Genomic DNA, 24,470 nt, shown 5'->3' with positions numbered 1-24,470 from the left:
AGTCCAAGCCTCAAAGGAGGCAATAGTATGTGTCTTAACACACACCAGTTCACTTGAAACTTGAACAAGAACCACTCTTATTTTGAATTGTGGATTTACAAACAAATATTCTCTTAAAAATTGCTTTCCTTACAATATAATTTTCTTCATCACACACATCCTATGCACATATCACAGAAACCAAATCACTGAAACACTACTCTAAATAAGAACCGAGGAAAACCAAGGTAAAAGAAAACTATTCTACAAACAATGTGATGCCTCAGACACTACCAAATTTCAAATCCAACCTCTTGAGATTTAATCTATTGCTAAGCCGATCACATTAAGTCTCACCCATAATCCCAAGTTCCCTTGCGGCATATCATCCTTTGCCCACCTTTTTCTTAATGGCTAAGATGGATGGGCTTGTTGTATAATATATATTTGTACAACTGTATTGAACAAATTTTTTATGAATCCCTATCAAAGCAAAGCGGCTAGCATGGCACCGGGATCTGATTGTGCTATTAGTGAACTTGATGGAGGAGCTTGTTGAGGAATAGGTTGAGGCGGATGAGAAGCTGATGGGATGCTAATTAACTGTTCTTTGATAAATTCCAGTAACCTGTTCAAAGATAGAAGAATCAGATAAAGCACCCAAGTTATGACTTCTGACGTATATTTAATGTATGCTCTGCACTCGGTATACATACTCGTATGTTAGTGCAGGGTCCCCTGACGCCACGGTCATACGCAGCTGTGTTCTATCTGCAGGATCTGTTTCAATTCTTACCTGCAAATATGGTCCCCAAGAAAAAATTATATTTCAGAGGAATTATTTGACAGCAGGCTTCCCAGTCATACATTAAAAGAAGATTTTACAATTTACCATGTAAATAATAAATTTACTAAATAAATTAGCAATATGACTAGTACTTGAAATGCAGTTTAATCGTACACAGTAATGCAAAAATACTTTAACAAAGATATAGTTACATGTTTGTTTTTTTGACGAAAGTTACATGTTTGTTAACTTCAAATATCCAGCCTAATCTTGGCATATCATGTTACTACAGAAGTTCTTCTCTTGAAAATGTTAGTCCAAATCACTTTAACAGTACAAGATCAACTAAAGCTGACAGTTTGAAAAAAATAAAGAAAAAGTAAAGACATTTAAAAAAGTAAAACCGTAATGTACTAAATTACTAATCTAATAAGCTTAGCAACAGAAACATGTGTTACAGGCCAACAAGTAGATCGCTATGACACACATAATTTTGTAAAGGATACTGCTCATTAGTTAAAAAGCCTAAACCAAATTTCAATATATTTAAACATCTTTTTCATAATATTCCATGATTTTCCCCAAAAGAAGAGTCTCTCGAGACTAACAGTCTCTCTCCTAAGAGGGGTAAGTTCTACAGACATCTCACCTTCCCTAGAACCTATTTCTCGGAGGGAGGTACTGGATATGTTTGGCTTGATTCAAAGAATGTTTGAACTTTAATATAGAGGAAAAAATCGGATTCATAAGTGGCTGCCCATACATTAACAGAAACCTCTGCTATACAATATTATCTAAATTTTTGAGAAAAAGGATGTACAGTCTGAATGAAAAAATGCAAAAAAAAAGAAAAAAGAAGAAAAACCCTTACCAAGCATAGCATGGCACGCGTGCTTTCTGAAAAGAAAGTTGTGCTGGCAACCAAATTATTCGTATTAGGATCCTGAAGAGAAACACAGAATATGTCTGTCTTATATACCTTACAAGAGATGAGTTGGTTTTAATTGACAAACATTACAGTATCGTAGAAGCTTACCAGTCCAGGACAAACCATCAAGTGGTAACTATTCAGTAAGCTTGCCATTTCCACGAGGGGCATTGGTCTTACACCCCTTACCTGTTCATATTGATACAAGATATGGTCATACATATACCCATTCAAACGAGTGAAAAATTTCTAAAAGGATCTAGTACATGATCAATCTTTAATCTCACACCACTGATCGCTTAATCCCCATATCTTAACATTTATTCATCAGTTACGATCGCCACAGACTTATATAGTCATATGTATCAGCTTTAAATAGTAAGGTACGCATGGTCAGCCGACATGATTTTGACAGCCACGATATTTCTTATCCATGAATTACAATCTGCCACTAATGACTCTAGAGCATTATATATATCAGATTCAAAAAGTAAGGTACACATGGTCGGCAGAAATGATTCTGACAGCCACAGGCCCACAGCATTAAAGATTTATAGTTCTTGCACTGCAGGTTTTAAAATTTCAAAATTAACTCGAAGTCTCTAATCCATGTATCTCTTGTTCATCTGTTCAGAGTTACATGTAAAAATCCATGTCAATTAACTGGTGACCAGCCCCAACTTAACTTGCAGACCAAAAGTTGACCAATGCAGCAACCACAAGAATCAACCTCACTATGTTACATGAGACGAATGACATCTTAAAACAAGAGAAAGTTATAATCTCCCCATTTTAAATTTTATCAGACCAAAAGCAAGGAAACAGATAACATATGAAAATGTATGATGTTTCCATGCTGGCCTAAAAGAATCTTAGGTGGACAAAAATCAGAAGTTCTGAAGAAAATTCCTAGCATAGCTCCTTAATGAATCTTAGGTGGACAAAAATCAGAGATTCTATCGAAAATTCCTAGCATAGCTCCTTTCTTTTCAATTTTTTTAACTAACAAGTGCAAGCAAATAATTTAGTGTATAATATTGATAGCCCTTTCTGTTTATTTTATTTTTAAATGATTATTTATCCATTAAAAAAGCTATAATAATAATTACAAAGTAGTGTATGGCCCTATTTGTTTACTAGCAATTTAACATGCGTTAGGAATTGGTTAAACAAAAATAAAAAATTTACATTATAAGTTTCTTATGTTCTATATTTAGTTTCTGAACTTAATTAATGACCTCTTATAGGGAACTTAGAGTCTAAGACTAATTGCACAACTTAAATCCTTTTTATTCGCTTCAACTTACCTTTGTCCGACATAGCGGTATGCCCAAATAAAATCTAAATGATAACTAGGTACTGACAAAATCAAAAAAAGGTTTGATGTATGTCACGATCGAGATATGTAATACAACTTAACTTCAATTATAATCATAATATCTTATGATCATAGCAGATCATGAAAGTTTATTATGTAGCCAAATTCAATATACATACCACTTCTTGAAGTTTCAAAGGTGGACCGGACAGTGATCTCCATTGGGGAAAAAACTCTTCTGGTGAGACTGGTATTGGCTGAAGAAACTTATTCAGGACTGCAGGAATCCTAAGTTTAACATTGACCTACAATACCAAAAATAAGTACACCAACTAATTGCATGCATAGTATACACACACACAAATTTCTTTGTAGGACTATACCAGATCGGTTCCAAATTTGTAAGAAAATTCAAGTACAGCTAGATCCCTACTAGGCCGTAGATTGACAACTTCAAGTGGACATTGCACCTAGACAATTTAGCATTAGAAAGCTATTAAGTAAAATGTATATGAAAAACAGGTAACACATGTTAAGTCCACTTTCTTGTCATAGCATAACCAATAAACTCACCTGTGCCCGTGGAGGAATAGTTTGTGGTACTTCTGAGAGCTCTAACTTTAGATGGGATGGAGCCAACATCAGTGCCTGAACTGACACTAGTGCAGCAGTATTTTTGTTTCCCAAGAAAAGTACAAGTCGACCTTGATGAGATCGCCACTCTGCCTTTATGCCAATCTGGGATAATAAACAAATTAATTCATTACATACTTGGTTTAAAAGTTTTTGAATAATGTTACAAGAAGTTATAGAATATGTAATCAATAGCTTTGCAAGTGGCATTACCTGAACATAAGGGTCTTCATACAATACGCCACTATCTTTTAGACACAAAGCATGAAACCTTTCAGCAACATTTCCAATCGGCTGCAAGCAAGAACGTAGGCCATAAGAAAAACACTTCCATGTTTTTTTTTTATATAATAGATTAGAAAACAATTTTTCCGGTGGTATCAAGTATCAAGACAAAATTGAAGTTCTTTTTGATTAAAAAGACGATAATAAACATTAGCATAACGAAAGCTAGTTGGGATTAACAAGCTAATAGATCCAACTATAATATAATAAGAGTAATATGCTGTGCATATGATTCTTTTACATGACTTATACACACGAGAAAGGTATCTCATTAAACTTGTAATAAGTATCAAGACAAATGTTATTTAGAATACTCCAGGCTACTGCTAGAACAGAGCTTACTTTAGACATTTAGCCTGTTCACGCAGAAAGGTAAATGTGATTGTCTCAAAGCCATATCCCTAAGACAAATTTGTTTCCTTAATAACAATGCAAATGATTTGGTTCAGGCCAACCTACGAGTCAATGACAAGGATAAAAAAAGCTAATTACCAATATAGTTCTAACCTCAGGTATAATACATTTCTTTGACTTGTAATTTACCAGAGGAAGTCATACATAAAGTTAAACAGAGGTTCACAGCACATGAAAGGTTAGATTTTCGATCACATCAAAAGCAACCCATTTTCTAAAAGCGCGAAACAATTGCTCCAAAGTGGCCCTGAGTAAAATTTATAGATATTTTAACCCTCATTAAATTTGAGAAAACTTCCAGCTTTTCAAAAATCTATGTGCCCAGTTATTTTCAAGCCTTGTCATCTCTAAAGGGATTTTTACAACACCACCATCAATTAGCCGTTGACTGTTGATATCAAGGCTGGCTTGGTTTGAGCCTAAGTGGATAGTAAGCGGTCAAGCTGAAATAAGCTATACTACCCAAGTAACCAGAACAAAAATCTAGTTACTGAAGAAACATTTGAGAAGTAGTTAAGCTCAGTGCCAATATTAGCAGTTGTAGATCTAGGAACTTTTTCATTGGGGCACCATATACAACAGCGAGGAAGGGCACTTCTGGTCAGTACCCGAAACTAGAAAGTTGATAAACCTAGTTTAGAAATCAGAAATACAACAGAGAATATAAAATATTTATATATTTAAAACAGAATTGTGATATCAAAATTGTCATCCCTCACGTGCACACAAGAAATTTGTATGCATACACACGAGATTATCATATAAGTATCAACTTAATTATTTATGATCTATATGGTTGACAATGTTTTTGTATCAATGGTATATATAAGTTGTTTCTGCCATTTATTCTTGCATTCATATCTGACCATATACATAACAAATTAATTAAATGATACAATATCATTAAAAATATGAAGTTCATTACACTTAAGACTTGTTCTATTTCACTTTTCAATCTTTTGAACGTAATTTAGCAGAAGACATAATTTCTTATATTCTCTTTTACTTGACTAGTTTGAAATTGTGTTCTACAGGGGTTTTAAATTTGTTATAGTAGAGCACTAATTTAAACCTCTAAAATTATTAACTCATGTCCTAATCTGAATTTGGCGGTCTTTTTCTCCCTCTTATCTGCTATATAGATCTGCCCCTAACTATTTTTTACAGGAACAAGAGAATTGCCTTGTTTCCAGCCATCAGACAGAGACTGCCCATGCCAGTGCTTTTTATTAAAGGGTAACATTCAAACTATTTATTTCAAAGGGGGTATTATAAAATATTAAAATTTAAGTTACAGTTGTTTAGTTTGTGCTTGTGGACACTATGTATCAAGAAATGTCTTTAATAGAGCAATATCCATGTCTATGCTACAACATTCTATATTTATTATATGTTTCTGTATAGTATACATGTCTCTTTTATCCACTATGTCCATTCTTCACAAGTTGATACTAATTACCAACACTAACTAATAATTAATACAGAAGCAAAAAAGACGCACCTGCACAGAATTAGTTTGTTCTTCAACAGTTGCCAGGGCTAGAGCATCTACTGCAATTGAAGTACCTTCAGAGCCGCTTACTGTATTATGTTCAGATTGTACTGAAGCAACAGGAGGGGCTTCAATTGCCAGTGGACTCAAAAGATCACCAAGGAGATCTGGCGAAGGGGTAGACGCTTGAAGATCTGTTGCACTCCCGTTTGACTGAGTCAACACTTGGCCTGTAGTCTTATGAACATGTAAAAATAACGATTAATATATGGTACATACAGATTTTCCAAAACATATTTGTCAATACAAAATTTACAGTGGATTTGTATGTTACCTCATTGGTCATGCTAGGCACTTTGACCGGACCTAGCTGTGGCTCAGATGAATATCCATTAGCAGTGGGTTGATCTGTTACTGCCAGAGCATTGGACATTTGCTGTTGTGCCCGTAACTTAATAGCACTTTGCTCAGCAGTATCAGCTTCAGTATCTTCTGCTTTTTTAATCAATGAGGACTGGGTTTTAAGATGAGATGGTATCATTAGGCAGTGCACAAAGGAGGAAAAGAGGATTGAGGAAAGAGTTTGAAATATATGAACTTACCTTACGCTCTGGAAACTTGGGCATTTCAGCTAGAATATCCACTAATGCTGCACCTTTCCTACTCAATGCAATATACTCTGCAGCTCTCTGCTGTATCTCAACATCAATGGAACTCTCATATCTATAAAGAAAAGTGTTTGAATGTGCCGTACCTTAGAAATATGGATATAGTTTTCAAGGTATGTACCTCACATTAATTTTATCAACAATATGAAGTAAATTTACGCCGCTTACTTGCTAAATACTGCTAAAATTTGAGTCTGTAATTCTGGGTCTGGGGGTTGCGAATGCATCAAAATCTTAGCATATGTTGAAAGAAGAATAGGGATCGTCGGTGTCCTGAAGATTATTTGCATGAGGATCACTCGGAAACAAAAAATCATCACAAGAATATATAATGAGCACATGCATGTTCGCACTTACGAAACTGTTGGAAGCTTCTCATGTATTATGTTAAATATTTCCTTTGGACTGCACCCGGGCCTTCTGGCCAGAAGATGACTGTATTCTCCAAGGAGATAAGCACTGACCTGTTTCAGAAAAAACATTCTTTAACAGACTGTTTACTGATAAAATCCAAGATGGTATCTTAACAACATCTTCAATATTTCGACCTGCGGGAATAAATCCAGCTTAAAGTTACCAGCCAACAAAGAAAGAAACCAAGAGATAAGGGTAAAACAAGATCGAGATAATGCTGATATTAAAAAAAAAAACCTATTATTGTATACAGTATGTGAAAAACTGTTTAAAAAATAGTAAATAATATGTAAGAGCAACTCCAACAGCATCTTAGTCCATTACTCAAATTAATATAAAATACTGGATCCTAGTAGCTTAAGACATCAATAGCTATTCTCATCTCCAACAACATTCCTTATGTGATATTTTATCATTAAAAGGTATCATTATTACAAAAAGTGAAGAGAGAGAAAGTGTTTGTTTCTAATATATATTATAAAATAAGAGTTAGGAGAGGAGAGAGGTTAGCTAAAGATAAGGAATGAGAAGAAGATCTTAGTGATTTAGGGATCCACTAGGATACTGTTGGAGTGGGTTTTTTCCCCACATTCCTTATATTTTAGTTTAAGACTCCAAATAGCTAAGCTATTGGAGTTGCTCTAACAGTCCCAGTCCCACGGAGACTGAAGTTTGAAAATAGTATTGGTTTGCCACTTGGGAATTGGGACGCTGATTATGCCGGTGCAAAGCCCAAATCTGCGTAGAAGCCATTTATGGTTCAATTGTAAAAAAAAATTCTTAAAAAAAGAAGCAGCAGGACACTATATCCATCTCTCTTACTAATATAACATACTCCGACATAGATCCACATTCCACAGGTAAAACACAAGAAATGATAGAACCAAACTGAGCTCGCTGCATGTAAATACCCCTTAGGGTTAGCACCTGGGTGTCAAATTTTTCTAAGAATTCAAAAGCACGGGAATTGGCTTCAATAGGTTCTCAGCCACCTCGCCAAACATACTAAAGAACTAAACAAGATTATTCTGGACAGAAAGCTACAGACCTTCACCATTGTTTCATGTATGGCAGGCTTATCAAGATACTCCCTTGCTTTAAGTGCTGCATAAGGCTGGTAGATGCATAATGAAAACTTCAAAAATTAACTTATCAAAGAAAGGATAACCAGTACAAACAAAATATAATGCATATAGTTACCTGCAGGTCCTCGTTGTTTGTTACAAATTGCACAACCCGAAACCAAATGTCATCGCTGACAAACTCTCCTGCTTTATCAATTAACTGTAGGATGACATCAACATACCTGTGTAATAATAGCAAAAGCACAAGATAAGATTGGTGCAAACGATTGGAAAGACAAGGAAAAGCACAATATGTTATACACACCTGCCAGTAACTCTACTGACTTAAATGTATCAGATCCTGGACTTCTTAATTTACAGAATGCTAGATCACATTTTGCACTCACAACAGAATCAAGAGTACATAATTTTAAGCATATTCTAATATCAAACATAATAATAGCATAAATTAGAATATAAATCTTACTGCGCAGAAAAAACTGTAGAAAGCGATATGAAAAGAACAAAAACATAGAAAAAAATCATACCATGATAGATCAGGGGCAAACTTCTCCGCAAGAATAGCAGCTTTTAGTGACAATTCTTCACGCATTGCAAAATCAGCTGTGGCAAGATACTGAAAAAAGAAAATTATCAGCAGTACCCTCAACATTTTCCCGAGACAGACATAATTGGGATGGCAAGAGCGACTCCGACAATCAGCAACAATTTGGCATCATGATTTTTACCTGTAACAGTTCTTCAACTATGTCCTTTGCATTAGAAACATCACACATGCCATACAGTAGATCAAGAGCACGTCTTCGGATACTGCACACAAATTTTACTGGTTATAGTAAATAAAACAATACAACATTACAAACAGGGACACGGCTAATATTACTGTGAAGAATAGTCTTTAAACAGAACATGATTGAAGATGGATTTCCCATTCTTTATTGGAATGTGATAATTTTGTCATCATGATATATGGATCCATTAACCAAGTACAGGTGGGCTACAGCCTACATGGTCACCAGCACAATTCACCACTAGTGACAGGTTCAGAAATCAATTTGACAGTGTCGAACAAGATGAAGGACAATATGTTTTCTATGTTCTTGCAATGTTCTGCAAGCAGAACATATATGGTCTTCAATTTAATACTGGTCTCACTTTTTCCTTGCATATAATACTAGTTTAAAAAAACAACTAAATTCTGAACATTCTGTATATATACAAATTACTTATAAGTATTGTATATACTTATCAAGAAATTAAATTTTAAACATGCTCTCTCTCTATATATATATACCGTTTGAACAAGAGCCACTACTGAAGCCCCTTCAGTCAAGGATCAGGTTATAACTAAATCAGCACTTTAAGAAAAAATTAAAGGGCAATGATTGGTAACTCTGAAATAAGATAACTATATCAAATTACGAAACCTAATCAGTATACCCTAACATATATCTACGTACAAGAAGTTTAACCAATAATCTTCTATCCACATCTGTAAAAGACTTGTGCATATACATAACATGCAAGGCTTTCACAGTTAATTACAAATAACCCAACAATAGTAACAAAAATTCTCATCAATTTTGGATTTATGCACAGTATTAGGTTTAACCTGATGTCAGGATCCTTTAAAGAGGTTATAATTTGGGCCTGATGTCTTTTAATAATCTCCTGAACATCTGTAACCATCAACATTCGAGTCATATTTTCCTGCATCATTATTAGTCAAATCAGGAATGAGAAAACCAAACACTATGAAAACTTATTTCTATTTTAAAATTAATAAAGCAAATGAAAGGAACCAATGAAAATGGAAACCAACAATTAGAAAGTATTTAACTTACCAAACCAAGATACCTAATATTTGGTTCACGCACAGCGATAAACTTCCCGAGTAAAGCAACACACTGGGACATCATTTCTTTTTCAGCATCAAGGTGCATGACCTGCACTAAGCAACATGGGTATATGTAAAACTAATATAAAAAAGTGCGAGAAAGAAAAAAAAACTTGAGAAGTATTGATTGTATGACTACAAGTATACAAATATGTACACCTTGGTCCTTCATCTCGATAACCTTATGATATTATCATATAATGCTTCATAAGTAACCTAAGGGTGCTAATTATGTATCAGGTTACATAGAAGTAAGAAACACTTTCCAAATGTGCTTTTTCTTCTGCAGATTTTTTTTTATTTTCGTGTATTAGAGGCTCTGTAGGATCGAATTCTATAGGTGCTATGTTTACACTAATACTAACATGTGTCTTTTTAAAGACAAATCCAAACAATTTCCACCCGTCAAGAGAGAACACATATACAGCATTATGTGCTCATCTTCAAGACAGGCTAAAAAATCTAAAACCTATCACCAATCTGATTCTCTGTACTAAATTTTCTGTGTTCACAGACTCTAGATTTCACCTCAAAACCTAGCTCAGACACTAGGCCGTGTTAAAGGGCAATCACTTTATATAGGCTGCTAAAAGCAATTATAATTTTTAAAATATTGTGGAGTCCTTACTCCTTTGTTTGGGAAATATATCCATGTTGAACAATTCCAGCCAAGAGAAACATAGCATTTAATAAAAGGAAGTATCCGAAGGTTCATCAATAAGGTTTCCATTATGCATCAACATCTGCTATTAATTAGTTCTAACTAGCAAATAACTGTTTATAGCCACCTTCCTAGAAGCATCAAAAAGTGCAGCCAAGAAGCCTGCTTAATTGAAGAGAAGCACACTAGACTAAGGCAAACAATAATGTGTCTCTGTGTGTGTGTATTAATTGTGCGTGGTGCCTCTAGGGGTCCATTAGATTAGATTGATCTAAGGGCTTAAAAGTGGTCTCTACTTTCTATTTGAGCACCGGCCTATATATATAAACTATGATATATATATATATATATATATATATATATATATAGCTCCAGGAGATTATGGACATCAATGCACAACCTGATAAATTATATGGATATGACTAAAGAAAAAAAGTAATGCACATTAATTTATGAGGATAAAAGTAATATTCTATCCTATTTATCAAAAACAAAGACAGCATTTATAATTACGAGTGTTGTGTGTGTCTGTGTGTGAATTAATTTGAAAATTAGGCATAAATTATTATTATAATCTGTTTTTAGCAAGTCAAAGTTTTCAAATCAAAAGAGTGCAATAATATAAAAGGATCATAAAAAGTAGGCACAGCAATCTATTACTTATGCATATACATACAAAATATATTTTTTTCGGTTTATATGTTTTGAACAAGAGCACTATGTATGCACGTATACAAAATATTAATTTGAAAAATTACACTCCATAGTTAAAGACAGAACAATACAGATTAGCTATATACGTATGCATTGCACATGTATTATGTGTTCATTTATATACTGTACAAAATATTTTTTTATAGGTTATAGTTTTTCATTAAACAACGACAATAGGCATAGACTATGTGTATTATCTCAAAAACTAAGAACAGCATTTGTAGTAAAAATTATTTAATATCTGTATAAAAAAACTCAGTGTTGAAAATATTAAGATATTATAGATAGAGACAACAAAACAATGTTTTATGAAGAGGAAAAATGCTACACCTTTAATGATATCGGTGTATAATGGGGGGAAGCGAGAAAGTTCCGGTAATCCAGGAGAAGATTCGAATGCCAATGAAGACAATAGCAATCTAATTTTGGAAATATAAGCCTAAAATTAGCCCCTGATAAGCTACAGACTTATAAATTCTAAAAAAATTAAACCCCTCGGAGAAAAAGAACTCAATCGCACGTCAAAAGCTCTGCTATACCAAACTCCAATCTCTTTATAGAAGCCCTACCGGACTCTAAGCTTTTTTCTAATTAAAAACCCCAATTTCAATAATGCCCAATTCATTGCACATTGTAAAATATATTTCCTACTCCCACTTCCCATCCACGATAATAAACATATTTAGGGGAAACTAATAGTCAGTAACAGCTACTAGGTATTAGTCCAGTTTCTAGGTCTATATTTCAGTAGCAGCTACTGGCCCTGCTTTGGTTTTAGACCAACCCTGGTTTTATTTCTCAGTCAGTTTATTGTGTTATTGTAGCCTACGGGCTTCTTGTATTTCTGCCTTTTGGATCTTGTATGCTCTTGGTGTGTTGGGATTCGGTGCTTCTACCCCGAAATGTTACCAACCTTGAAATAAAATTTTAATTATATATAAAAAATAGTCTGCAACAGGTATGGACCTATCTTCTGTCGTCCCAGTTACTGGTTTCAATTCTTTCTCATCCAGAGAATTATTGGAGCAAATACTAATTTCCAAGTTTATAAGCTCGCCTACTCAAAAAAAGTCTGAAATAATCATCCAGCACATAGAGGACCACCAGCACACACGCCAAAACTGTTCAAATTATGATTTCATTGCTAAATCCTAAAGATCCTAATGATAAGATATTAGACAAGTAACACACTTCTATCAAAATGCCACAATTTGCACAATCTGTTTTTGGAGTTCAAAAAAGATATATAATTTATCAAGTACAGATAAAACTCCTAATTTCATATACGCAGTTTAAAAAGTTACCAGAGCAAGGGCTTCAAAAAGAACAGCGTGTGATGCATTGTTCTTGTTTACATTTTTCACCACATCAGTGCCCATCAATACTCGTTGTAAAACCTAAATCATGCGAGCACTTTGTTAGATAATGGTACTTTATCATCGATACGTGGTTAAGAAAATATGGCTCTGAGAATCACTTGCTTCAAACAATGATCTTCTTGTGTTTGGGTCCTCTACTGTTGGAAAATACTGAAGTGCCCTCATTGTTTTGACCTGCAGTGACCAAATACTTGAAATCATTATAAAAGGGTGGGTCAATAGATGACCAAAAAGTGTAGAGAAGAAAAAAAATAGAGGATCTGATTCCGATTATGTCAGAACAAAGGACTAGGCAGTTGACTTGAAACTTCTAGTTACTATGTGTCTAAGTTTAAACAAAAAAATAGCAGATTAATATTTAGCCAAGAAAAAAGAAGCGGATTATAGGAGAGCTCCAACTTGTTCGAGCACTTGATATATTTAGGCATTACATTTAGACTTGTAGTTATTTTTAGGAGGAAAATGTCCGCACAACATATATTATCCTTGCTGCCTTGTATACGGAAATATATATACCTAGGCATGCCTATTTAGACAAGGAAAAAGCATATTCACCAAAGAGAGTATAAGGGTTGAACAGCAAAACCAAGAAAAACCACAGCATAACATACAGTAATAATTACCCCAAGAAAAGTATTGCAGAATTTTACAACAATATTTATCAAAGAGGATGAGCAGCCAAAAAATATTTACTCTGTCTTTATAACTGCAATACATCAACTAATGCATTACCCTTATTTGCTTGCATTACTTTGCGGTAAGGTCGCGTTTCATTGTTTCCTCTTGAGCAATGGCGAGGAAAAACACTTGACTTAAAAAATAGTATCTAATGGCTGATAAAAAAAAATGAATTATGTGTGTATTGCTTTATCCTTTATTACCTACTATTTCCTTTCAAAATCAGTAACAATCGCCAATTTTATGAACTCAGATTTTATAGATATGCTATCAAGCAGCAAGTCTGAAGCAAAGATCCTACTATTACTCAGTTAAAAGCTTTACAAATATATAACCGTGAATGTGGATTGATTTTAATAATCAAAGAGTTTGAAGCTAGGTTTAAATACCCAATATGGGTACAATAGCTACTGCCAGTACTAAAATGAAGACAGAAGAAAGGATGCAAACACCTGAAGCCAGGGAGAAGGAATGCCATAGTAAGTGTATTCTTGAGGAATGTCCTGATTCCTGGCAAGCCTTTCCAAAACTTTAACACATTTTGGAAGACAACTCCAATATGAGTCGTAGTCCTTGGCCACTAACGCAACAAAAAGGCTCATTGATGATGTCAAAACACCAATGTCACGTTCATCTAATAGCTGCGCCATCCGATCAGACCTGAAAATTTTAAAACACATTATTGACAGCAACTGTATATTTATCTACGAGTATGTGTGCCTGTGTATGTACACGTGCATAAATTGTTAACTCCAGATGATGCGAGGATCATTCGCCTGGGCCAAAGCATGCAGTTTCAGTGAAACATGTGCACAAAACTAAGTTAGGCTGATCAAGGACATGCCTCAAAGAATCTTAGCATCACGCTTACCAGCCATCAACATTAACAACATCGGGATTTTTCCTAAAAAGCCTCAGTAAACACAGTGCAGCCTTCTTTCTTACAAGTGGTCTGCAACTACTGGAAAGCTGGAACAAAGGTTGACAGTCAAAATCACGTATCATACAAACACACACACACACACGTATATTACGAAAGCACAAAATTGAACATTTTCCTCTTACAAGTAACTTCTGAACATCAGGTGCTAGGGATTCCGCAAAATCTCTCCCACCAATATTCCCAACCTGCAAACAAAGAAGAGCACAGAAAGAACATTAAAGATGATTGACTACTTAATTTAAAACCAAACAGATCGACAAGCCAGTTATGACAGTACAGAAAAGCAGGACCTTTGACATATAGTTGAGAGCAATGCTGAATAATATCTTGGTTGGACTCATGTTTGACTTGGCTAGATAGAACTTTAGCTCTTTTTTGACTTTCGAAAAAAAAAAGTTGAGATTAAGCCCATTTTTTAGGCTTAGCTCACAAAAGAGTTGAAAACTTGAGACGGCAAAACTAAGTTCTTCTAAAATAATACCCTCTATAGCAATGACCTCCCTAAATTGATAAAAGAATCCCGGTCCCAAGTCAGGACCAGTATTATAATTTAATAACTCCTCTATCATGATAATTAATATTTTTTTAAAGAAATTCTAGTGTAAATTCTCTGGCCCAACTTTTGCATAAAGAAATATTTTCACATATGTGCATATTTTATATATTTTATGAATATATAGTTATTTTTAAAACTAATTTATGTCATATTTTTTTAAAACTAATTTATGTCATATTTTCGTGTCTAATAAATCTTTACATCATTTATTAATAACATATGATTTATCTTAAAATGGAGTTTGCAATCTCTGTTATGTTGTATTTATGTCAAATATTTATAAAATTAATGACGCTATTGAATTTATAAATAATATTTTGACTTCAAAATGTTAACGCTCATATAGGTTAATATAACGTATAAAATTCTAGGAAATTATGTATATGATAACTAAATATCAATTTTGATTATTTTTTAAGTCAAATAAATACAAACCTCTCTTATGTGATAAGTGATAACCTGTCGATAGTTATAATTTTCCCCGGTCCCGAGAAAATAACTTTAGAGGGTATTTATGGTAATAAGAACTAAAACTTAGTTTTTGGCAGAAGAGTCACAAAAACATCTAAACTCCTGGAAACTAAAAGGTCGGTTCCTGATGGAAACGAGTAATCAAATGTTTCATTTACGAGTGGAATTCCACATAAAAGTGAAACCCAAACACACTCATTTTCAATAATAAGTGGTAAATTAAATTACCCAAACCTATTAGCATAAATAAGAGGCAATTTCTCTCTACTTGTGTGCATATCAATCACTGTTATCTTAGTCATGATTCATGAAGATCATAACAAGAACTAAAGTCTAAAACTTAGGTTTGGGCTGATGAATATGCTGGAACCAGTAGTATAGTACTTTAAATTACATTAAAAAAAGGGATCACTCACATATTCGAAATCAGACAGGTAGCATTTGAATATCCGTACTTGCCTACTTACGTTAACCAAAATATATAGAGAAAAGCTGGCTATCAGAATCAAACACATGAAATCGGAAGCATTTCAATATTTCTTTATTTTCCGTTCTTTTTATTCGGACATTTGTATATAGGATCCGTCAACTTAACTGCAAATGGATTTTAGGTCAATATTCTAGTTTGTTTACAAGTGTAATAGACTAATGCAAGCTTAATACATAGAACACAGAATTTCAGGCAGCTATCAGTACATAGAACACAGCACGGAATTTCAAGCAGTGACTTCAAAGTTCAAACACCTAACCCCCCCCCCCCCCCATGCGCTCATGAGCGCAATATATAAATGAGCAAGTATAGAAAAAATGATGTAAATCAAATCTATTTGATACTAAATACATGAAAAATCATGTGTTCCAATTTAAACATACATACCAAAGTCAATGCAAGACACTGAAATGTCTCATTGCGACCAATGATATCATTGCGGACAGTATTAATTGCTAATCTCAAAAAATCATGATTCTCGTTCAGCAAAGATGATGTCACAATGTATCCAACCTGCAGATACATGATGTTTTAGATCCGTTATTAAAGAGGGCAAAAAGTACTCACAAAAACAGAAGAACATTGATTATATATGCACATACAGATATACACTTTACAGAAGTATGAGCCCTACATGCTATTTGATGCTATCAGTGACAACTTAAGGTGCAAACATATGTCCACTGTCCACTTCATATAACTTTACATCTTACTGCCTTAAAGTATTATAATATGTTATCTAATCAGGTACTTGCAATAGTTTTTTGATTAAGAAATAATAAATATTATTTCAGAAACCTTCAAGAAATAAGAGTTCAAATGCACAATCAAATTAGTTCCATCCTTTTAATCATGCCATAGTTAAGAAAATTAATAGAAGTTCAAATCCTTTTAAATAAAAATAATTTTGACCTTTTAAGATATAATTTCTGTAGCCTAAAAACCAAAATTAAGGACAATAATTCATCTTCATATATACAGAGGATCACTAAACTCTAGACCTGGCATTATACTTGATCAATATAGCCCACTAATTTAGGTGTTATCGACATATTGGCTATTTAGGTATCACATTTGTACACAATAATCTTCAAAGAAAAATATGCATGGTTTAACCCTTTAAGTTTAATATTGTACAGTTACAGTCCAATCCTTTTTCCGTCAAAATCGGCAGGTAATAATATAGAACCATTATTTTGCGGTGTCGATATTGAAAATAAGGTTTTTTATTGCATCTCTTCACTTAAAACAATGGCAAAACACAGACCAGACACTCTATTATTAAACAGAAGGATCAGCCGACACCAAGACAATAAATTCCACTTTGACAAGTATCATGCCATAATCTTGCTAATTTGTTAGCAAGAGCATAGAATTACATATACAAAACAATAAAATAAACTTTAGGCGAGGAGATTTATGATACCTGCTTTTCAGGATACTTTGGTGCTGATATTAAAGAAACGGCTTCCATATGACCAAAATCGACATCATATCCCAACATATAAATGTAAAGCATCTTCCAGACATATTTCTTCTTCTCATAAGGTGTGAGACCCTGCATCAATAGAATATCAACTCAACAATCAAGGAACCTAGGATTATCAATATATTCACATCAAAATGTTACCATAAAAACATTTATACAACAAAAAGAACAAATAAAGATACAATTTATGACTGGACTGCAAGAGCTAGTCACACTGATATTTTTACATGGAAAATTATAAGGAAAATTAACACTCCAGAGGACAGAGGTCCACTTAATCAAAAAAATAATTTTTCCACAAATATCAACATACTGAGCAAAATATGAGAAGAGAACAGGCTGCAAGTCATTCCAAGTCCAAAAAGAAAAAAATTACTACAGACTTGTCTCTTCCTTAATCACTGCAATTCAGTTTGCATGCGCTTTTTTATATTGGAAAAGAATAGGACAAACTAATGAGCCAAATGAAGAGATGAATACAAACATCATCATCAATTCCTTAATTCTGTTGTTTTTGCCGGACATTTAATCCCCAAAAAGCTATTTATTGCAAACTCAACATCCAATTTAAAAAATATAGGACATGTCTTATCCCTAAAAACCCACCATGGGCTAGAAGCCTAGAACAAAAATAAACTTAAGCTCAAGGAGTTGTCAACAGAACCACATACTTTAATTTTGGCCTTTTGAGTTGAAAACCTAAATTGAGAACGTCTAAAAAAATTGCATACCTTTCCCTTAAATACATAAGCATATAAGTAATTTTTTCTAAAAAAAAATCAGCCTTCAGCTAAAACTAAAAAGTTAAAGATGTAAAACAAAGAAGGAACCATACAAAAAACCACGAAAATACATTCACTAGGTGAAGTTTGATACTAGTTGCAGAATGGCTATAATCATTGCTATAATATGACATCAAAAAGTGAGTTTTGATGCTAAAATAGACCTTGTATTTAAATGCTAGTTGCAAAAGGCAACCAAATATATCAGAAGTGATATGTTAATTATTATTCATTTCCTCCATCTGTATCTCGTTGATGATGTAGCAAGGATGGACATATTCATCTTTGGTTGTATATTAATCTTAGCTTGCAAATTTGTAACCAACTACGCATTTATGCATCTTTGCATTCAAGTATGGTATGGTGCAAGGCCATTTTGTGCATTTAGTTCCTAATTGTGGAATTGCAATTATATATAACATTGCACAGGACTTTTCTAATACTCCCTTCGTCCCACCAGGTTCTTTACGTTACTTTTTGGCACGCATTTTAAGGCTCCTATAAAATATACTTACATTATAAATTTATTTTTTTTAAAAATCCTGAAAAAAAGTTTGACGTTTAAACTTTATTCAAAAAAAGAAAATTTGAAAAAACATTATTGAACTATACTTTATAAGAGCCTCAAAATGCGTACAAACAGTGAACGTAAACATCCTGGTGGGACGGAGGGAGTACGTCTTTTCTCTCTCCACTACTCATGTCCCTAAATTAACTTCTTCTGTTTCTTAAAAACACATTTGAACTATAAGTACACACACACAAAATTTGCAAGAACTCCTTAAACCCGTATGAAGCACGGGCGAGTATATAGTTCAAAAATTTTTATTTATAATTTATATTGTAACATCCTTTTGATAGTGGTTTAGTTTTGTTGGATGCCCAGAGGGATTATATGATAATCAATTGGAATTTGACTAAATTATATTAACAAACTGATTCTATTTTCTCTTAGAAATTTAGCTTTTATAATGTTCTTTTATATTGTAAATCGGTACTATAAACAATAAACATCGTTATTATCTATTAGTAAATGTTATTCTAATATTAATACGTGTTAATGTGTTTTTTGATTCGTTGTATATATATGTTTTTTAGAAAAGATAGAAAAAAAGATAATTTAGGAATGACCAAAAAAAATATGACCAGACTCTAATAAGACAAATTATCTCTATATTCGCTTATTATGGTGTATATATATATATATAGTTTGTCTTAGAGCAGATAACATTAGAGTTAAAAAGAGTTACATGATGGTTCGTGTTTGTTTTGGAGTAGAACACGTTATAGTTAAGAAGAGTTACATGATGATTTGTGTTTGTTTACGAGTAGAGCACGTTATAATTAAGGAGAGACATGTTGGTTTGTCTCTCATTATTTATATAATTGTTTATATAGTAAAACCTCGATATATGTATACACTTGGGACCAAATATATATATACATTTAGCGAGATTATTTATTTATCGATAAATGAATATAATATTTATTTATCAATAAATGAATAATAATTCATTTACATAATATTTCTAGACTTTTTTCTTATAATTATATTAATTATATATTTAGAGTACTCAAAAAAGTCTTTCAAGTTGTTGTCACCATACAAAACTACTTGTTGCAACATGATCGGAACATTTGGGAAGTGGTGCATGCATTACCCAAAATTAAGGATCAGATGCATTTGGGTGGAAGGAAGAAACAATCAACTTTTAGAAGCATTTTTCAAAAAGATGTGACTTATTAATTTAATGATAATTATTTGTGGAATGAAATGTACTCAAATAATATTATACTTATAAATATATTATTTGAAATATAGTGATTATTCATTTATATTCACATGGGGCCTATACAATATTTGATTTTCTTTATTCGCTAATGCATTTACCAAAGTTATTCCTTAAGCCCATTGCCCCAAATTGGGACCGAAAATTTTAATTCATTTGACGAGGTTATTTGTTTATTAAACATTCATTTATCGAGATTTTACTATACTTATATTTAAAAAAATAGAGAAAAAGATGATTTAGGAACGACCAGAAATATATTAACGGACTCTAAATACTATAAATTATGTTTCTGTTCGCTTATTATAGTATAATATAGATTTATTTAAAATAATAAAATTTATCAAATCAATTTTTGGTTCAAACAATATATACATAATTATTATATTAAAATTCTTAGTATTGGTTTTATTTAACCTATGAAACTAATGAGTTTTTTGTTACATTACACATTACATCTAGTAATATATGTATATAACAAAATTGTCGACATGGTATGAGTACCATGATTAACAATGTTTAAATAGAATAATGTACATATAAGTGTACAATTAATACTAGGTAAACAAAACTGATACATAACGGGTTCCAACAACATTTACATGAAATAATTTAGTCAATATATCTTTGAAATGAGTTCCTTGTAGGCCTCTTCCTCCCTGTAAAAATACCAAAATGGATACCCACCAGAATGGATAACCTCCTACCATCTAAGTTACTCGGACTCTGATATGATTGTTAGACAAGGGTGCGGATCCAAGTGTCGGATCGGATCCTTAGATTTTTGAAATTTAGGATTCTTAGATGTAAGTCCGAGATCAGATGCGGGTTCAGGGACTCGGCATACAAGCTTAACTTGAGGTATAAATTTTATGTTCATAATTGCCTTTACATCTAAAAAACTATGTTTTAGCAGTGTCTTTTATCAATTAAACTTATATACGTGATTTTATGCATCCGTGTCATATAGTAAAAAGATAACACAAGGATAGTCATATATGAACACTTTGCGCTTTACAAACAAGTAGTTGTAATATCATTCTGAAATTTGGTTGCTCTTTACAAACAAGTTGTTGCAAGGCCTTCAATATATCATTATGAACTTACATTGTTACAAGATGAAGTGTCTAGTTTCAATACGAAAGATCCGGCTCAGATCCGTACCAAACCCATGTCATGTCCGGTCGACACGGGTATAACTTATAAGGTCAAAACTGAAGAGTCTGAGTAACGGAGCCTACCATCGTAATCTCCTTATCAATACTCTTAAGTATCCCTCCCATGATTTGGCAAGAAAATGTAAAAAAAAAAAAAAAACTTTTTTGTACAGATTATCTAAAAAATCAGACCTAGTTAACCTGGTTCCTGTTATCTCCGTCCCAATTTTACAAATTTGATCAGAAGAATTATTGGAATGAAGTAGCGTGGATAATATTTTTTACTGATCATAATCAATAAATTACAAATCCAAACAATGAACACCATCTTTTCCCATCAAGCACAAATTTCAAAAAATTCCCTATATGTGCTAAATGGTTTTATGGAATTATCGTGTTTTAGCACTGAACATCATTATTGATTTCAGCATTTCGCAATTCTTAGCCAAATGCTTATTTAAAATCCTTCTAATTGGATGATCAATCTTAAGCTAATATTTCACAACAAGATATCGTTCAATATCAAGGATAAACTACATTGCCTTATAATACTAGAATCGAAGAGGTAGACGGGATGCATCTTTGATTTCAAGTTTAAATAACTTTATACTACTATATTCATTTCCACCTACAAGTAACCATACTAAAACCTGATTTATAAATCCATAAAATTTAAACAAGACAATTTCATTCCCATTGTTAAATCTTTTTCAAGTAAAATTTTGCATGATAGGTACTAGATAGCGTAAACTAGTTAATTAATACATAATACGTTTCCATTACATTGGCATGAATTAATTGGTCATCATAACTTCATGTTAATTCCCCAGGCCTCTACCCTCTTGCCATCATATCTCATTATCACTACTCCAAAGTTGCACGAGAAGACAAAACTATAGAGCAAGTAGGAAGGGGAGCAAACCCAATTCCTATAATTTCCCTCCAAATTTTCCATTACGAGACTATATTTATCGGAATTAAGTGGGTACATCGCCTATGTCAAATAATGACAATTCAAAACAATCTCCAAATTCCATTACGAGACTATATTTATCAGAATTAAGTGGGTACATCGCCTATGTCAAATAATGACAATTCAAAACAATGAAGAACACAGTTCTCTCTTTACATACAATTTAAAAATTATCTTTATTTGAGAACATTCTACAAACTCTCTCTTTAAGCGCATTTTATAAACCATCTTGTATGTCTAAAAGTACTTAAGCACTTGAACAAAATTCTTACTATTAAGATGACACAATTCAACAGCTAATGCTGATGAATCATACACTAATAGTTCTTCGAGGCATTAATCATGCAGAGCACAAAGCTTAAAGGTGCCACAAGAGACTTTTTTAGTGAAGCAAGGAGCAATGCAAACAAATTTAATAATTAGGTACACGCAAAGAGATGGGTAAACACAAACATTTGTAAAGTTAAAAGTTATTATCTTTCTTTTAACTTGCAAATTAGTAAATATTAGATAAGGCTTTACAACAAAAACTAATATATACACATACATTCATCTTTGGTTTTTATATAGAAAATTTGTGAAATCATTTTACTTAATCCTAATAGTGCATAACTTTTGTATTATTTAGCAATTCAATTCAAACCATACATATAGAGCGGACGGTTTTATAGAGAACTCCTATTGGATGAGTACTTAGTTATGTTTTTTACTCTGTTGTCGTACATATGTTTAGTCATATGTTTTCTACTATGTTCTTGAACATACATTAAACTAGTTCAGCTAACACAGCTAAAGCAAGCACTTCTAGTCAACATATAGACAAACAGATAATACATAGTAAACATATGACAAACTACTACTTCACAAAGACGCAGTGCTGTGTTAGGCATTCAATCAATTCTAAATATGGATTACAAAGAAAGAAGCATAGATTAGATCAATTTCAGCTATCTACGACTAAATCCTATAACTTGATAGTCAACACATACACACACATACTTCCTAGTAAACATATACTATAAGAAACTATTGCTATACGAAAACGCAATGCCGTTCGAGGCATCGATTAATTCCGAATACCTATTACAACGAAACTTCGATCAAACTCCGTTAAACTCAACAATTACTTAAAAGTGAACATATACAGAATCGGAGAGGCTGACCTTTTCATTTTTGAAGCGAGTACGAATGTGTCCAAGCTCCTTATCGACACGAAGACGTTCGAGTTCTTTGTTTTGACAATTACGAATGTCGCTTATGAATACAGAGAGGCCTCTCATACCAGATAACGCCATTTCCGCTCAGATCTAGTGAAGAAGAGTATAGCTCTCTCTCTCTAGGCTACTCTTTCTCTCTCTAGATCCTAGCCGTTGGTTAGGAAGTAAATTGTGCGATCCGATCCAGACAGCGAAGAATTCGGGAGTGTATGTATATGTGTGTGTATAGATCAGAGAGAGGAGGAAGACAGTGGGAGACAATTGGAAAAGCCGTCGTTCAGCTTCAAAGACGACTTGTTTTCTCGTTTTGAATCATTTTATATGTTCCTCTTTTATATTGGATCCCTTTTTTAGATCAAGTCGAATAGTGTCCTAGCAAATGCCTTATAAAATATTATATTATAAAATATTGTGTCCTAGTGATTTAGGACATCATTTCAATGTATCAACTCCAACAACATGCCCCATTATTGTGCCTTATTATCAAAATAATAATATATGTTGAAATTGTTATTGGAAAGAAATGAAAAGGAAGGAGGAGAGAGATGTAGTGGAATAGTAAAAAACTATTTTTTTATTGATAGGGCATACAAAATGGTGCCTCAAAAATAAGGCACTTGTTACATGTCCTAGTGTTTTAGGGCAACACTAGGACATTGTTGGAGCATTGATTTGCTTCACATGCCTTAAATTTTGATTTAGGACATCGGCACTCTTGGACTTGCTCTTATGTCAATATTATTTTTTACTTTTCATATTATCCTCATCCTCCGCTGAAATGATTTATTAAAACTAAAATTATTTTTAATAGTGCAAAATTATATCTTAAATTATATTATTTAAGTTGAAATTTGTCTGACTGAAATTATTTTAAAATTAAATGCTTTGAGAGTTAATTAAATATAAGAAATTTGATTGTTGAAATAGAGAAGCCTCCGGATTATCGTATTGTAAATTCCTTCCTAACGAATATTGATCCATAACGCAAAATTTATGTAATGATTTCACAAAATTATATAGGGCTGTTTATTATAATAAATGAAATAAATTATGCAACAAAAACTCGTGTAGTGAACTCAAAAAAATTATATCAGGGTATGCACACATAACAACGTCATAAAACTGTATCCTGAATCCCGTATTAAAATGACCAAGAAAATAATATAATGAAGTAAACATGTTGACAAGTCAAAAAAACTTTATAGATAAGTCAATAATTTTCAAGTTCAGGAAGCAAAATGAAAATTATTAAAAGCCTACTTTATATCAT

The 24,470-nt window shown here is 32.9% G+C and overlaps 1 protein-coding gene across 1 annotated transcript; it reads right to left on the bottom strand.

Annotated features, from left to right (window-relative positions):
- Positions 1–53: 53 nt before the first annotated feature.
- Positions 54–23,557, bottom strand: LOC108218506 (AP-2 complex subunit alpha-2). Its single transcript, XM_017391476.2, has 27 exons — positions 23,147–23,557; positions 17,219–17,350; positions 16,180–16,305; positions 14,398–14,460; positions 14,204–14,301; positions 13,785–13,992; positions 12,757–12,828; positions 12,580–12,672; positions 9,848–9,949; positions 9,616–9,713; positions 8,732–8,813; positions 8,531–8,619; positions 8,119–8,224; positions 7,967–8,032; positions 6,862–6,968; positions 6,673–6,777; positions 6,439–6,559; positions 6,171–6,350; positions 5,846–6,073; positions 3,859–3,939; positions 3,586–3,750; positions 3,396–3,482; positions 3,192–3,317; positions 1,803–1,883; positions 1,638–1,709; positions 696–775; positions 54–607 (listed from the first exon to the last, which is right to left on the bottom strand). The coding sequence occupies exons 1-27, from the start codon at positions 23,276–23,278 to the stop codon at positions 466–468; spliced, it is 3,042 nt and encodes a 1,013-aa protein (XP_017246965.1). The 5' UTR covers positions 23,279–23,557; the 3' UTR covers positions 54–465.
- Positions 23,558–24,470: the final 913 nt, after the last annotated feature.

The sequence above is a fragment of the Daucus carota genome, chromosome 4 (genome assembly GCF_001625215.2).
Source record: "Daucus carota subsp. sativus chromosome 4, DH1 v3.0, whole genome shotgun sequence".
Classification (NCBI taxonomy): domain Eukaryota; kingdom Viridiplantae; phylum Streptophyta; class Magnoliopsida; order Apiales; family Apiaceae; genus Daucus; species Daucus carota.
The sequence above is the reverse complement of the archived record's forward strand: the minus strand, read 5'-3'. Positions and strand labels throughout refer to the sequence as shown.

Bases quoted from the DNA above. Each gene is read 5' to 3' on its own strand.
- LOC108218506 (XM_017391476.2), bottom strand. From the start codon at position 23,278: ATGGCGTTATCTGGTATGAGAGGCCTCTCTGTATTCATAAGCGACATT. The intron at 3,940-5,845 runs GTGCGTCTTTTT...TCTTGCTTGCAG, and splicing joins AACAAACTAATTCTGTGCAG to CCGATTGGAAATGTTGCTGA. The intron at 608-695 runs GTATGTATACCG...ATCTTTGAACAG, and splicing joins GACCCTGCACTAACATACGA to GTTACTGGAATTTATCAAAG.